The sequence below is a fragment of the Vespula pensylvanica genome, chromosome 6 (assembly GCF_014466175.1).
Source record: "Vespula pensylvanica isolate Volc-1 chromosome 6, ASM1446617v1, whole genome shotgun sequence".
NCBI classification, from domain to species: domain Eukaryota; kingdom Metazoa; phylum Arthropoda; class Insecta; order Hymenoptera; family Vespidae; genus Vespula; species Vespula pensylvanica.
The window spans coordinates 8,408,374-8,423,210 of record NC_057690.1 but is presented as its reverse complement, the minus strand read 5'-3'; the positions used below and the strand labels follow the sequence as shown (position 1 = coordinate 8,423,210).

The 14,837-nt window shown below is 27.4% G+C and overlaps 2 protein-coding genes and 1 long non-coding RNA gene across 3 annotated transcripts; 1 reads left to right on the top strand and 2 right to left on the bottom strand.

Moving 5' to 3' along the window:
- Positions 1-7,009: 7,009 nt before the first annotated feature.
- Positions 7,010-7,784, bottom strand: LOC122629777. The gene is made up of 3 exons (XR_006327344.1): positions 7,489-7,784; positions 7,308-7,423; positions 7,010-7,229 (listed from the first exon to the last, which is right to left on the bottom strand). It is a non-coding gene; the product is annotated as an uncharacterized LOC122629777 (long non-coding RNA).
- A 4,028-nt stretch (positions 7,785-11,812) lies between these two features.
- Positions 11,813-12,294, bottom strand: LOC122629981 (histone H2A-like). Its single transcript, XM_043813948.1, has one exon. It carries the CDS (start codon positions 12,226-12,228, stop codon positions 11,854-11,856), a length of 375 nt encoding a protein of 124 aa, XP_043669883.1. The 5' UTR covers positions 12,229-12,294; the 3' UTR covers positions 11,813-11,853.
- Positions 12,295-12,485: 191 nt separating this feature from the next.
- Positions 12,486-13,630, top strand: LOC122629992 (histone H1-like). The gene has a single exon (XM_043813965.1). The coding sequence runs from the start codon at positions 12,667-12,669 to the stop codon at positions 13,423-13,425; it is 759 nt and encodes a 252-aa protein (XP_043669900.1). The 5' UTR covers positions 12,486-12,666; the 3' UTR covers positions 13,426-13,630.
- Positions 13,631-14,837: the final 1,207 nt, after the last annotated feature.

Sequence of the window (14,837 nt, the reverse complement as noted above, 5' to 3'; positions counted from 1 at the left end):
GAAAAACAAGAAAATTACTGTATAATGAATGTTGTGCAAACATTTGTCTTTCTTTTTCTTTTTTTCATTTCATTACATAATAAACTTGCAATATAATTATTACAAAATATCTATATATACAAAAAGAAAAATCTTTATTCTATATAATATCGAGTAAACTAACTGATTATTTTTTAAAAATAGATCAGTATTGAGATCAAAGAAAATCGAAGAGAGACGTATTATATAAATATGAAAGGAGAAATATAGACATCCGTGTTGTTGTTATTGAAAAGCGTTCACGTATAACGATAGATCTCGTTTAGAAGCTTCCTTCTTCCAAGGGTAAGGAAAGGTATTTCGTTTCTTGTTGTGCGCGTGCCTCGATCTATCAGCTATTTGCAAAGCAGCTTGCCAACTTCATTGTTAAGATTGCTTGCACAAGGAACGATCGAGAGTATAGTCCTATCACGGGTTCGTGCACACGAGGCATCTGGTCCCCTTTCGAAGCCTTTTATTCGAACTTATTTCAATACATTCATACATCTAAATATTTTCGATTCTCTCTCTCTCTCTCTCTCTCTCTCTCTCTCTCTCTCTCTCTCTCTCTTTCTCTTTCTCTTTTGGTCTCTCTCTTCTTTTCTCTTGGTCTCTCTCTTTATATCAACTTTCTAAAATGTATTCTAAAAATATTCTTATCTGAAAATATTATTTTATTTAGATTATATTCATTTGGATTCATTTCTATTTCATTTGACATTGTATAATAATGATGAAATATTAAAAATATATGAATTTTAATTTGTATTATAACTTATATAGATGAAATATATATTTATTAGAATATTTATTAATACATATATAATGTATATTTAATCTATAAAATATATATAATGTAAAATATATTATGTATATATATTTATATTTATATATATATATATATATATATATTTATATTTAATCTAACAGTGCTGGAATTATTTAGATTTTTCTTCGTAATATTTTATTTCGAGTACTTTCATCACGATTTAAGCTCAATTAATAAATACCATTCTTAATTTCTAAACATCGAATAGACTGAAACATTAAAAATCGATATGTATATATAAATTCTTATTTATACGATTATTAAGCATATTCATTCGAATCATTTATAGTTTTCTTCGTTATATTTTATTTCAAGTTCTTGTATCTCGATTCAGGTTTGTACTCAACGAGTAACATTCCTAATCTCTAAATATCGAATAGTACGAAACATTAGAAACAGACACGTATACCTACATAAATTCTAATTGATACGATACCTAGCACGTTTAAGCTAACAAAGTGTGAAAATTACTTAGATTTTCTCTCGAGATAAACGAAATCCATATATATACGTAAATGATCTATAACTATAGATCGAGAGATAGATCATCTGTTTACGTTACCGACAAAAGAGAACAATTTCCATTCGATTCAATGAAAATAATGGGAAAATAAAAGTATATGGAAGTAATATTTCATGATCGATAGATCCGATCGATCGATATCGAAGATCCTGCTATTTTCCATAGCTTCGTCCTATCTCTGCGCCAATTAACAACGATATATCTCAACAAAGAATAATAAATGCAGCCGGAACCTGGGTTCTCGTTAAAAGGGAGAAGAAAAATAAAAAGGAAAGAGAGAGAGAAAGAGAGAGAGAGAGAGAGAGAGAGAGAGAGAGAAAATATCGATCGCACGTGGTACACAGAGTCGAGCAACCAATCGGATAACGTATTTCGTAACTCCTTTGGCGCAAGTTTGCCTTATGTTAGGCGTTGCACATGCACGACAATTCCCTGATTCACGCGTGCTTATGCACGCGTAACGATAACGATAAATTATTCTTGGATGTCTTTTATACACGTGCTCTATTGTATTATCATCTTCCAATAGAGTCTGACTTAAAGTCATTAAATGAAAATGCCAATGAAAAATCAAATCAATTTAAATACTAAGTTAAATAACGATTTTATGTATAAAAAATATTTTATTAATATCGTCGATGTTGAAGCATTAATAAGTAATTATAAAAAAAAAACAAAAAAATAGACAAGAATAAAATATTTTTTTACTATAATACGTCTTATTTATTATTATTTTATATTATTTTATATATATATAAAATATACTAAATTATAAAAATATATTGAAATAGATTAAAAATATATATATATATAATGATATATTTATAGAAAATATAATAGTATATTTTATATAAATACATTACTTTTATATTATATATAACATTAAATATATCATTACAATTTAAATAAATATGATATTATTGTACAATATATAATATTAAATATTATATAATTATATTTTATACATTGTATTTTATATTTTGATACAATATTTTATATTATTTTTAGATAACTATGTAACTATATGAAGATATATATATAGTTTTAGATGATTTAGATAAATATTTATATTTTATATATATATATAAATATAAAAATGGACGCTAATTATTTATTTCTATAATTATTTAATTACTTATTTCTATAATCTGATAAAATAGATCGACTTCTCTAAAAAAAAAAATAAAACAAAAAAAGACAAGTACTTACATCTTTTTACGTCAATCGTCAATCCATCTTATTAAATATCATTGTAAAAAAAAAAAAGAAAACAATAATTCGTCAATTATTTTTATTTGTCTTTTTACAACGATGGAATTTGAAGGTGACAAGAGATAGGACCAACGCCCACACGTTCCGAATAACGTTCCAGCTATCGATCATAACTCGTAAAGCGCCAACGACACTGACGCAAGAGTTCCGCCTTTTTTTTTTCACGAACAGATATTCCGAATAGAATGAGATTGATATGAATCGTACAGTGGCCTTATACCTTCCGCGAATACCAATGATTTATTGTAATTAACCTTATTTGATGATAAAGTTATCCTTAAGCTTACTTAAAATCCTTAATCTCATATATAGCATAATGTTTTAAATAATATAATATATACATATTTATATATGTATACATGTATATTTTTTATCATTATGTTATTAATTATATATATATTTATTTGTTTATTTATTATTAATTTTATTATAATATTATATATAATAAAATTTATTAATTAAGAAAGTTAATTATTAATATTTATTATAATATAAATATATAATAATAATAATAATATAATATATATAATTAAATATATAATAATATATATTTTATATATATACATATGTATAAATACATTTATTTATTTATTTGTTTAAAAATCTAAAAATCTACCAAAAATAATCATATGTTTAACAAAGATTTTTATAGAAAATATAATTAATTAGACAATTAAGGGATCACAAAAGATCACATCATAATTATATAAATAATATAAGATATACTATCTGTTAAATATCTTAAATGATTATACTATACTAAATAATATAATATATTATCATTTATTTATTTAAAAATCTAGAAAAACAGAATATTACGTAAAAACAAAAGCGGTCTCGATTTATTGAGATATGTATTATATTTTGACAACCGTAATCAAAAACAATCGCAAGGAAATAAACTTTACGGTTCGAAACGTCCTTCACTTTCTTAATTGGATCGTTCACGATAACATATACGAAGGTCCTACTAATGTATAAATAGAAACGAACGAAACACTTTCTTTTCTATTAATTTTTTTTTATGTTCCCCTCCCTCTTCCCTTATCTCCTTCTTCTTCTATCCATGAAATACTTTTAATACTATGATAATCATTTTTTTTTTCTTTTTTCTTTTGTGTGAATCTTTCCCATTCTTCTAACTCTTTTTATCGAACGTTTGACACGCTTGCTTAGACAAGGACCACGCCCGCTTTGTAATAGACTACCCTCAATCTGTTGACGATCTCGTGTGAGCGTATATGTGGGCCGATAGGCGTGTATATTTTTCCATACTGTGAATCAACATTTCTTCCGCATTGACCTGAGGTTATCATCATTAACATTGATGAATTGATAGTGATGAATAGGTAATGATTATCGAATCAATTTTATATTAATTTATTTTACAATACAATTTACTTGTTTGATCATTATATAAATGATGTGAAATTATTTATATATCTATATGAGTAAATTATTACATACTCATTGTATATAATAATAATTATATCACTGATAAAGATAGATTATATACGCGAATAAAAATATATAGATTATATATATATATATATTTTTATACGTATATATATATATACTATACGTATAGATATATATATTTTTTATTATATATATATAAATATTTAACAAATTTTTTATTGTATGAATAAAAAATATAAAAAAATGTATTATTATATTTTATACATTAGAATATTATTCTACATATATAATCAAAGAAATTTGAAAAAAAGAAACGTTATCAATAATTTATGTTTCTTATTTATAACGTCCATTAAACACATACATAATTGAACCTAATCTAGATCGTTGGTAAATTCAAGTGAATTTATAAGCTCCGTTAAGAAACCCGTAAGATAACGATTATGAAGATTGGTTTGATTAAAAGCAAACGAAGTAGAGTGCGTGACAGTGTGAATAGAAAGAAGGAGAAAGAGATAGAGAAAGAGAGAGAGAGGAAAAGGGCACGAATGTGCTAGCAGGTGACATTTCGTAGTAGAAACGGAGGTTTGCTATAACGATAAAACCAAACGCGCTCTTTTCATACAACCTGGCATTTCACTTCAGTTACCCTACTGTATTAACGAACTACCTTGAAATTATAATTCCTTTTGATAAAAAAAATAAATAAATAAAGGAAAATGATGACAAGATTAGAATCATTTTCGTCTAATAATACTAACGATTCTTAAAAAAGTGCTATTAACAAAAATATTAACAATTTACCGTTAACGATTAATCAAACATTTTAAGAAATGTCCAATTTATATTTTCTTTTTATTTACATATTTATTTTTCTTTTTTATTGTCCGAAATTATCAAAATCCACTTAATTATTATTATTTTTTTACGTTAAATTATAAAAGTATTATAAAAGATGAGTGTGTTATTAGTAAAATATTATTAATTCACTGTAAACCAATAACAGTAGAAAAAAAAATACCGCAATTTACTCTTATTATACACACACACACATACGCGCGCGCACAATTTTTTTGTTTTCATTACAAAAATATCGAAGAGTCAAATTCGCTCTTTTATTATCATTTTTTTTTTTTTCCTTAAATATACATTATGACAAATTTATATAAACGTTCTTTTGAGCGACAAACTGAACACCTAGTATACATCATCATTTATAAAATAATTTCTCGTCGTTGACAAAGTTGGATCGTATGAGGGGAGGAAGGTAAGGAAGGAAATGAAATAATAAATCAAGATAAAATATTCCAAAGAAACACAGAGAGAGAGACAGAGAGAGAGAGAGAGAGAGAGAGAGAGAGAGAAAGAGATAGTTAATAGTCGTAGAAATAAGGAAAGAAATAGTAGCGGCACTTTAGGACCGAAGTGATAGCGGTTGGCCTTCGATGGCGGGGGAGTGTACATGTTGTATGTGTATCGCACATTAAATATACATACATCGGTGGCATTTACTCTTGCAAAAGCGTTCCGGGATTGACGTACATTAATTATAGCGGCTCGTTTCACACTGCTTGCTTACCTACTTGCTTACTTAGCTGCTTGCTTGCTTGTTTGCTTGCTTGCTTACCTAGGTTGCTTACTTGCTGTAGTATACTCACATATTAAGCCCTCCGTTCTTCGTTCGTGTTAATTCTATGAATAGCTCATCTTTTATGAAAGTTGCATTACTATTACGTATATACATGGACCAGCATCTATTCTTACGAAATACAAAGAGATGAAAGAATGAAATGAAACGAACGACTCATGCATAAGGTGCTTCGCTCGATCTTCAATTTCAAATTGATAGATCGCAACGTTCGCTTCATTATATTTCAAAAGAGATATTTAAATGATTTCGTATGTACGTGATGAATGATAATTTATTTTGACGATTAAAATTTAATATTATTTTTTATACTTAGTTAAAAAATGTTAAGATCACTTATATGAATTTTAAATTAACGTTAAATGAAATTGAATTTTTCAATATAATTATGAAGATTGCAAGATTGTAGGGATTTTCTTTTTATTTTTAATTTATTTTAAATTAGATCATATGTACGTAAATTTTATCAAAGTTACTTATGAACGTGTAAGAACAAGGTAATGATGAAACAACTATAAGCAATTTAAAAATAAACAATTTAGATGTCTTGATTTATTAAATACAATTCAAAAAATAAATGATATTTCTCGATATATTAGGTGCAATTTAAAAATTAAACAATTTATTTTGACTATAAAAATATCCATCAATTTTTTGTTATTATAAAAATTAATATAATTTTGCACGTTTTTAACTAATAGAAAGTCTTATGTTACTAATTATAATAATATAATATTTAATTCTATTATTTTGTAATGATTGTCGGATTTTACCAAGGTGAATGTTTAAATTAAAATTTGATAGTTTATCATATATGTATCTCTAGACGCATCAAAAATGTATTATGCAAACACTCAAGAAAGAACAGAGTAGATAGTCCTAAATCGATGTTCGATAAATCACCGACTCGATCTAATTTTTTGTGCTTCATATAATCGACATCTTTCTTTTTTAAGATTTAAACTTTTAACTGTGTATATATGTCTATATGCAGGTATCTTTTAAAAATGTGTATCTACATTGTACAGCAAGAATTAAGAAATTACAAATATACTCTTGTAAAACATAGAAGGTATGATGTTATAAAATTGAATTAAATTATAAAGAATTAACAATTGGCTTTTTAAAAGATTAATAATTTCATTGATATTATTGACGAAACATTAAGCAATTAATTGTGTTTGATGAGTATACTCATCATATAATAAAAGAAATTATCTTTTATTCTTTAGATGAAAACAATATTCGACAATTTAAAATATTTAAAAATATTTTGAGATAACGAAATCAAAAAAAAGTGAAAAAATAGAAAGTTTACTCAAAAAGTGACTGCATACAATATGAACAAAAAAATATTAAGAAAGAAACTAACAGAATAAGTGCAGATGAGTGATACCAGTGCCAATTTTTGACACAGAACAGAATAAATTATGTCTCCGAAATCTTTACTAAGTAGATCTTCTCACGGAATGGAATAGATTATCCTATATGCTCCCTTGTAAGTCACAACGCTGCATGATCTACAAATAATATACAATATGAAAATTGTGTTATACATGATAATGATGTTTCAGTTAATATTCTGAAGCACTTCATACTCATATTTCATTTTATATGAAACAATCACAATGATTTGAATGGAAAATCCAGCCGATGGCTCACACAGCTATTGACACGTTTATCCGTTAATTTGAGAAGCCGTTAACCCATTATTCTGTGAATACATTAATACATTATTTTGTGAATACATTAATATCTATTCTAGGAATATGTTAATACCTTATTCTTATGAATCTTATAAATCCATTGTTTTATGAATATATTAATACATTATTTTGTGGATCTGTTAATCGATTATTCTGTACATCCGTTAATTAAATATATGTACCTTATATCATTCTGTCAATATATTAATTCATTATCCTGAGAATATTTTAATATCTTATTCTATTAATTCATTAATTCATTATTCTATCAATCCATTAATCCATTATTTTATGATTTTGGATCACTAATAAACAATAACCATATTGATAATCATAAAAGTTTACTTGTTAAATTCACCAACAAGTATAATATTCATACCATTACATATAGTATAAAACTTCCATTCCTTTTCTCCAAATGCAATTAATAGCTGTTCCGTATATATCGTATTAATAATATCGGTTTCCGAATGCATTACATTATTTGTATGTTTCTTCTTTTTTTTGTTCTACGCACCAAACATCTTGATAAATTAAATAGTACTCGCATGATTATTTCATCTGCAATTGTCATCTACCACGTGTATACGCTATAGTTTACTGCATTCAATAACATAAGTTTAATTTTATTATTTGTTTTTTTTTTCAGGCTACGGTTTTTCTCGCAACTATTTCTTCCTTTTACTCATTTCTATAAAATATATTATCAGTCGGTAATACCATAACTACTTTATCAGCTGGGGTAAATAAACTTACAGATACGACTCATAGATGGTGCGCATAATATTTCTGCATCTAGATATTTTACCATTACCACCATATAAATTAATACTGTAGCTTTAATATGTTCACCATAACTAGGTTCTTTTAAAAGTCGATAGTATAGCAAACTGGTAACTATAGCCTAGTTCTAATGAACCCTGACGTCATTTTTTCCTTTATGTTTCTCATGTCCAAATATATCGAAGCTTTTCAAAAATATAAATTTATAGGATTACAACAAAAACGTTTTATGAAATATTTTGTAAATTTTTAGAGTATCAGTTGTTAAAATTATCAAAAGTAAATAAATTTTTCATTATATTGTTTTTGGATAAATACAAATCTATTCATTCAGTATTTTATGAATGCTAAGGAAATTCACCAATCAGAGTCGACTATTCCCGTCTATCTTTCGAAATAAAACAAAGCGTTGAAAAACATCGTAAGACCTAACATTTTTACAATTTACGTCTTATAAATCAATCACATATCTTCTCGCATTTAAACTTGATATTTAAAATTTTATGAATGCGCGTCGCATTCGTAAGTCAGTAGAGCACTAATAATCAGATTTTGAGGTTATATATTGCGATTGAAATTATCGAAAGCATGATTTCTTGTCTTTTAATATAACATAAATATAATGTAAAAACAAAGATGCAACAAAAAAAACTTGACACTTAAGAACTATGTTTTCGCGCAATTTTTTTAATGACGACCGTGATTGGTCAAAGTTCATAGTTTACCTCAGTCGTATATATGGTATATGCATACGTGGATCTTTAGTTCCCTAAATTTAAAGTTGGTCACACATACTTTTCATAACAGTAATCGTACCCATAATATAGGAATCTGTAACAACGTTCCATAACAACGTTATCACGGCAAATTTGATTGCATTCCGTAAATTATTTAACTTGTTCAAAATATTTAAAAAATATGTTGTAAAGTTTAAGAGTAAATATATCAATTGTTATGAAATAAATAAATTTTTCATTATATAATCTTTGGTTGGGTACAAATGTATTGTATATTTGCATATACATTAAATATTTTATTACACATTGATATGATCGGAATAATAAAGAAACAAATTAATTAACTCAAAATTTAATCTTGTGATTCTTCAGAGTTCGTATAATACATATTATCGTACGTATAAATGATCGATTTTACAATTTTATTTTTACAATAAGAATAAGATTTCAATTCAATATTGATCTACATAAATTACTTGTAATGTATACTTTCATATGCTTCGTTTATCGCGCTGAAACCTCGCAATCTGATTGGCTCTCTGTAAATACTGTACATATTGAATGTAATATATGGCGGTTAAATCGAACAATGCGATTGGTCGAAATTTTACTGTATTGTGAAAAACATGGTGACCAGCTAACTTGTGGCTCTATTTTATAACTTGCTTGCACTGTTATGTATGCATACAATTTGAATGGAAAATGCAAATATGTTTCTGACATGATAAGTTTGAATATAAATGTATAATATTCGTAATTAGAAACGTATATACTTTCTATAGTACTGATTCACATTTAGCAATATCGGAGAATAAATATACTTTCTAAAAATATTAATTTAAAAAAAGAAAAGAAAAAGACGAAAAAAAATATTATGACATAGATTGATTGAAAAGATATTGTATCATATTTAATATTATATTAATCGATATTGTATATTAATCACTTTTTTTATACGAATATTGTTCAGTATTATACGAATATATTCTGAAAATGGATAATTCATATAAAAAAAAATGCAAATATTACGCATAAGCAAAGGACGTTATTAATAAAATACATGAATAAGAATTCGATTTTATTAAAAAGAAAGTTAACATTTTCGTTTAAATTAAAAGATTCTATATGTTTGTGGAATGAAATAACTACATTTTTAAATGATGCAAATGGCGCGAAAAAAAATTGGAATTTTATTAAATCAAATTAAGTAAGTTCATATAACATTAAATAAATAGTCACAAACATAATTTGTATGTTTTTTTAACTGTTAGAGAATCATGTGTGTGTATGTATGTATATATATACATATATATCCGTTTATTTTTGTTCTTCGTTATATTTTTTCAATTGTCATCATCCGAACGTGTGATATAAACCATTCCTTGCATCGTACACGAAAAATAGCATACACGTTACACTTGAGACTGTCAAGAATTTTATTCTACGAATTTTTCATTACAATCATTCGTGATTTTTTTCATCACCAACTATTTCATGAATTTGCATTAATCTTGATAACGATTGTTAAAAACCTTTGTGAAGAATAATATAAATTTATCTAGATACAGTATAAAACTTTCAAAAACCTGTTTTCATGCAAGGATGAATTGCGATAGGTCGTGAAACGGAAAGAAAAAAGGAAAATGTATTTCCTTTTTGCTTCCTAGGAATATTTTTTTCTCAGTTCAGTTTTTGGGCCTTAGTCGACCTGCAATTGAAGAGTCTAAGTCCCCAAAATCTGTACTTAATAATGATTGGATGAATTCTGAAGAATAATGTGAATTGTTTAGGTGCAGGATTAAATTTTAATGGAAGGTTATACAAAGAGTAATTTCCTAATGCTTTAATGAACGAATAAATTAATACGATTAAAATTATATAGATTATGGAAACTGTATATAAATTAATGTAACTTGTTATTGATTTTATCTTGTATACTGTATATGTATAAAATGAGAGCTGTAAGATATATTGTTATTTGTTAAAAATGATTCCTTTTTTTGAATTTTTAGGAATTTATTCTTGTCTTTGGAAAGATTGATATATTTTAGATTTCAGATTTATATAGGGTATATTAACAGAAAAGTCCTTACGCAAGCTTTGTAGAGATGTAATTTAAATGGAATTTTTAGAGAGCTATTTCTGTTAATTGAAGAAAATATTTGGATTTTGATAACGGCTTGATATTTATTGATTTTTAATGTAATATATCTCTAAGTATATGTTCTGATGATCTAGATACTTATATATTAAATTTGAAGCGATCATGAAATATATCTTGTGTACAGAGATGTTTTGGCAGTTAGTTATCTTTTTTGTTAATTAGACTGTTTTAGTTTTGTCTATATTTAGTTTAAGTGTTCAAAGCTCCAGATATTTTTTATCTATTAAATTTTTATTTATGTTTTGGATGATATCAAAATCTTATGAGAAGTAAGACATTATCTGCATATAAGACCGTTAGCTTTCAAACACTTAAGGAAATTGTTTATAAATATGTCGAATAAAATATAATCTGAATAAAATCTTAATATACCTTAACAAAGTTTGATATTATTTTAGATATAACCCCACTTAACTAGCCGTAATTACAAAGTTTTTATTGTTAAATAGACCATATATTGGGAAATTTTAACATCTGTGTGCTAAACGAATCAGATATTTAAACAAACTACCTTTAACTCAATGTACTAAATTTTAAATAAAGAATCTAATACTATCAATTTTATTAAGAAATGTTATTTAGAATTCTGCAAAAAAAAAGAAATAAATATAAAGAAAAACTAAAATTTATATACCATTTAGAAAATATACATATTTATAAGATTATTGATAATATAATCGAAACGAGGTAATTCCTTAAGAAAAAATCAATTTGGCGGTCCTGAAAAGGACCAATTTTCTCTATAGATTTTTAATTATGTCTTTTTTTCTGTCTTCTTTGGGAGCAGTACAGCCTGTATGTTTGGCAAGACGCCACCTTGAGCAATAGTCACGCCAGACAAGAGTTTATTCAATTCTTCGTCATTTCGAATCGCTAATTGCAAATGTCTTGGAATAATTCTTGTCTTTTTGTTATCACGAGCAGCATTTCCAGCCAACTCGAGAACTTCAGCAGCTAGATATTCCATTACTGCCGCTAAATAAACTGGAGCTCCAGCTCCAACACGTTCGGCATAATTACCTTTTCTTAAAAGACGATGAATACGGCCAACTGGAAATTGTAATCCAGCTCTATTTGATCGTGACTTTGCTTTCCCCTTCACTTTACTACCTTTCCCACGTCCAGACATATCGAAAGCTTTTTAAAAGAACAAAAATATAAATCTACAAAATCGGAACAAAAAGAGACGCTTCTAGCTCCGTTTCAGGAATGACGCTCAACAGCGCTATACCTATTTATATGATTCTTCGTCCTGAGAAACGGACCAATAGGATTGCTCGAAAGATTCTTTGGTTTCTGCAGCACTCCTATTGGTGGAGGGGCGAGCGACGATGCGCTATATAATGAGAGACAGATTTTCGCCCGACTATTACCCACAAAGTTATTCGTGAGAGCGGATCTAAAGCTTGTGACTTCTACTTACGGAATATAATACGAAGAGAAAAAGAATTCGTCTTTATATACAATCGGAGCATTATCTATCGTACTTTGTCGGACTATCCTTGGCTATACATCTTCGTTGAATTTCTTTTTTGATTTGATTTGCAAGATTTACATTGAAGATACAATGGAAGATACGGTAAATAATAGTGCAAGTAATACGGTTGAAAATAACACTGAGAACGTGAAGCCTGCTCCGAAAAAGGATGCGAAAACGAAAGCACAACGACCGAAATCGTCGCATCCTCCAACCTCTAAAATGGTTACTGCTGCCATTAAAGAGTTAAAGGATCGTAAGGGCTCGTCGTTGCAGGCTATTAAAAAGTATATTGTTGCTACTTACAAAGTTGACGGTGAAAAAGTTGCACCGTTTATAAAACGATATTTAAAGACGGCAGTTTCGTCGGGATCTGTTGTTCAAACTAAAGGAAAAGGTGCATCAGGATCCTTCAAACTTTCAACCGAAACCGTCAAGCCAAAACCTCAAAGATCTCCTAAAAAGAAAAAAGCTACGGATAAATCTGTGGAGAAAAAGAATGTTGTAGCAAATAAACCGGCCAATAATAATAAGAAAGCTAAATCACCGAAGAAGGTTGCCGAGACTGCAAAGAAATCTGCAGATGAAAAGAAAGTTAAAGTAACATCTCCTAAATCTGGTACTACTAAAGCCGGTGTTAAGACTGTTGCTAAAGCTGCTGTTAAAACTGCTGCTGCTGCTAATGCCGCAGCCGCCGCTGCTGCAGCTGAAAAGAAAACGACGAAAAAGACGGCGGCACAAGCCAAAACTATATCAAAAACAAAGAAAACTGCAAAAGCACCAGCCGCTAAAACTAAAACTCCAAAACCGAAAAAAGCTACTACCAACAAAGCTACTGCTAAGAAATAATTTTCCAAATATAAACATACACAAATGGCCCTTTTCAGGGCCACAAATTTTTTTTTAAACAAGGACAATCTCGAAAGTTTTATCTCATAAATTTCTCCTTCGTTTCTACCTCGTACCTTCGTTAATAACGCAATCATGTTGTTTGACTTACAGTTTTGTAGAATTACGAATACAATAATTCCTAGAAATATTATATATCGTTCATACGTGAAATATTTGAAATTATATTATATCGAAAATATAATCTGAAATAGTAATCGAATATTTTTGTATTAGTATTAATACGTAACGTAACGGAACATGATAAATTTCGGTATAAATTAAAATCTGTTAAGAAAATTTTAGTTTATTTTTCTTTATTTTATTTTACCTTCAATCGAATATAATGGAACTTTGATTTATACATAATTAAGATTAATAAACAAAAATTGATCATATTTGAACGAAAAAAATTATACAAATTTCTTATTATTGTCAGCACAAGTTTCCCCTTGCCTTTCCTAATCAATGTTCTAGTATAGATTTTGTGAGGGCTGCGCTACGCTATAACACGTACACTCCGACATGCTCTTTCGCTAATCCCCTTCCTTTCTTTCACCTTCTCCTACCTAGCGATTCACAAGTTTCCTTGTGAAAATGTCCCCTAAGTATATCCATAAAAATAAGAAAATTAAACAGCAAAATTGAACAAAAATTCTTATTAATCTTTAAAATGACTAAAATGACCTTAAAATGAATTTAAAAAATTTAGTCGAACTCTACACGAATCCTCAGAATTTTTTGATCCTTATTCTGTAAAAAATTATTCGTCCATAGGAAAAATTTTTTCGTTATACGATAGTTGAAACTAACAAACTACAGTTCCATTTTAAGTTTATTATTATTTTCTAAAGAACTTTCAAATCGATTATCGCGATTGATATGATTTATTCAGATTTCCTTCCGGTGCAATCGATAAAAAAAAAAAAAGGAATTGTTAATAGAAAAATGTATCATACATTGTCAATAGCGATAAAAAATTAATCAACGACTAAAAAATTAAGCTTCGATAGTTTTCTTTATAACTTGGTCAATTAATACAGAAATTTCTTAGAAAACTTCAAAAGCATACGTTTCAGATATGGCATTAATAATTAAACGACGATACCAAATACAAATGCAAATCTAAACTTTAATAAAATTTTTTTTTTTCAATTTTCATTGTTTATTTTCGATCCTTGCGTCCACTCGTACTTTTCAAATAATTTTACTTATGATATATCTCTGATCGACGCGCAAAATAATGTAAGAGAAATTTTTATCAACGGTATTAGGATTTGGTCGAAATAGGATAAGGATATACGGTCAAGACAGAATATATTCTACATTGCTGTCTTTTTTTAAGTACAAATAATAATACGAGTCAGTTTCAC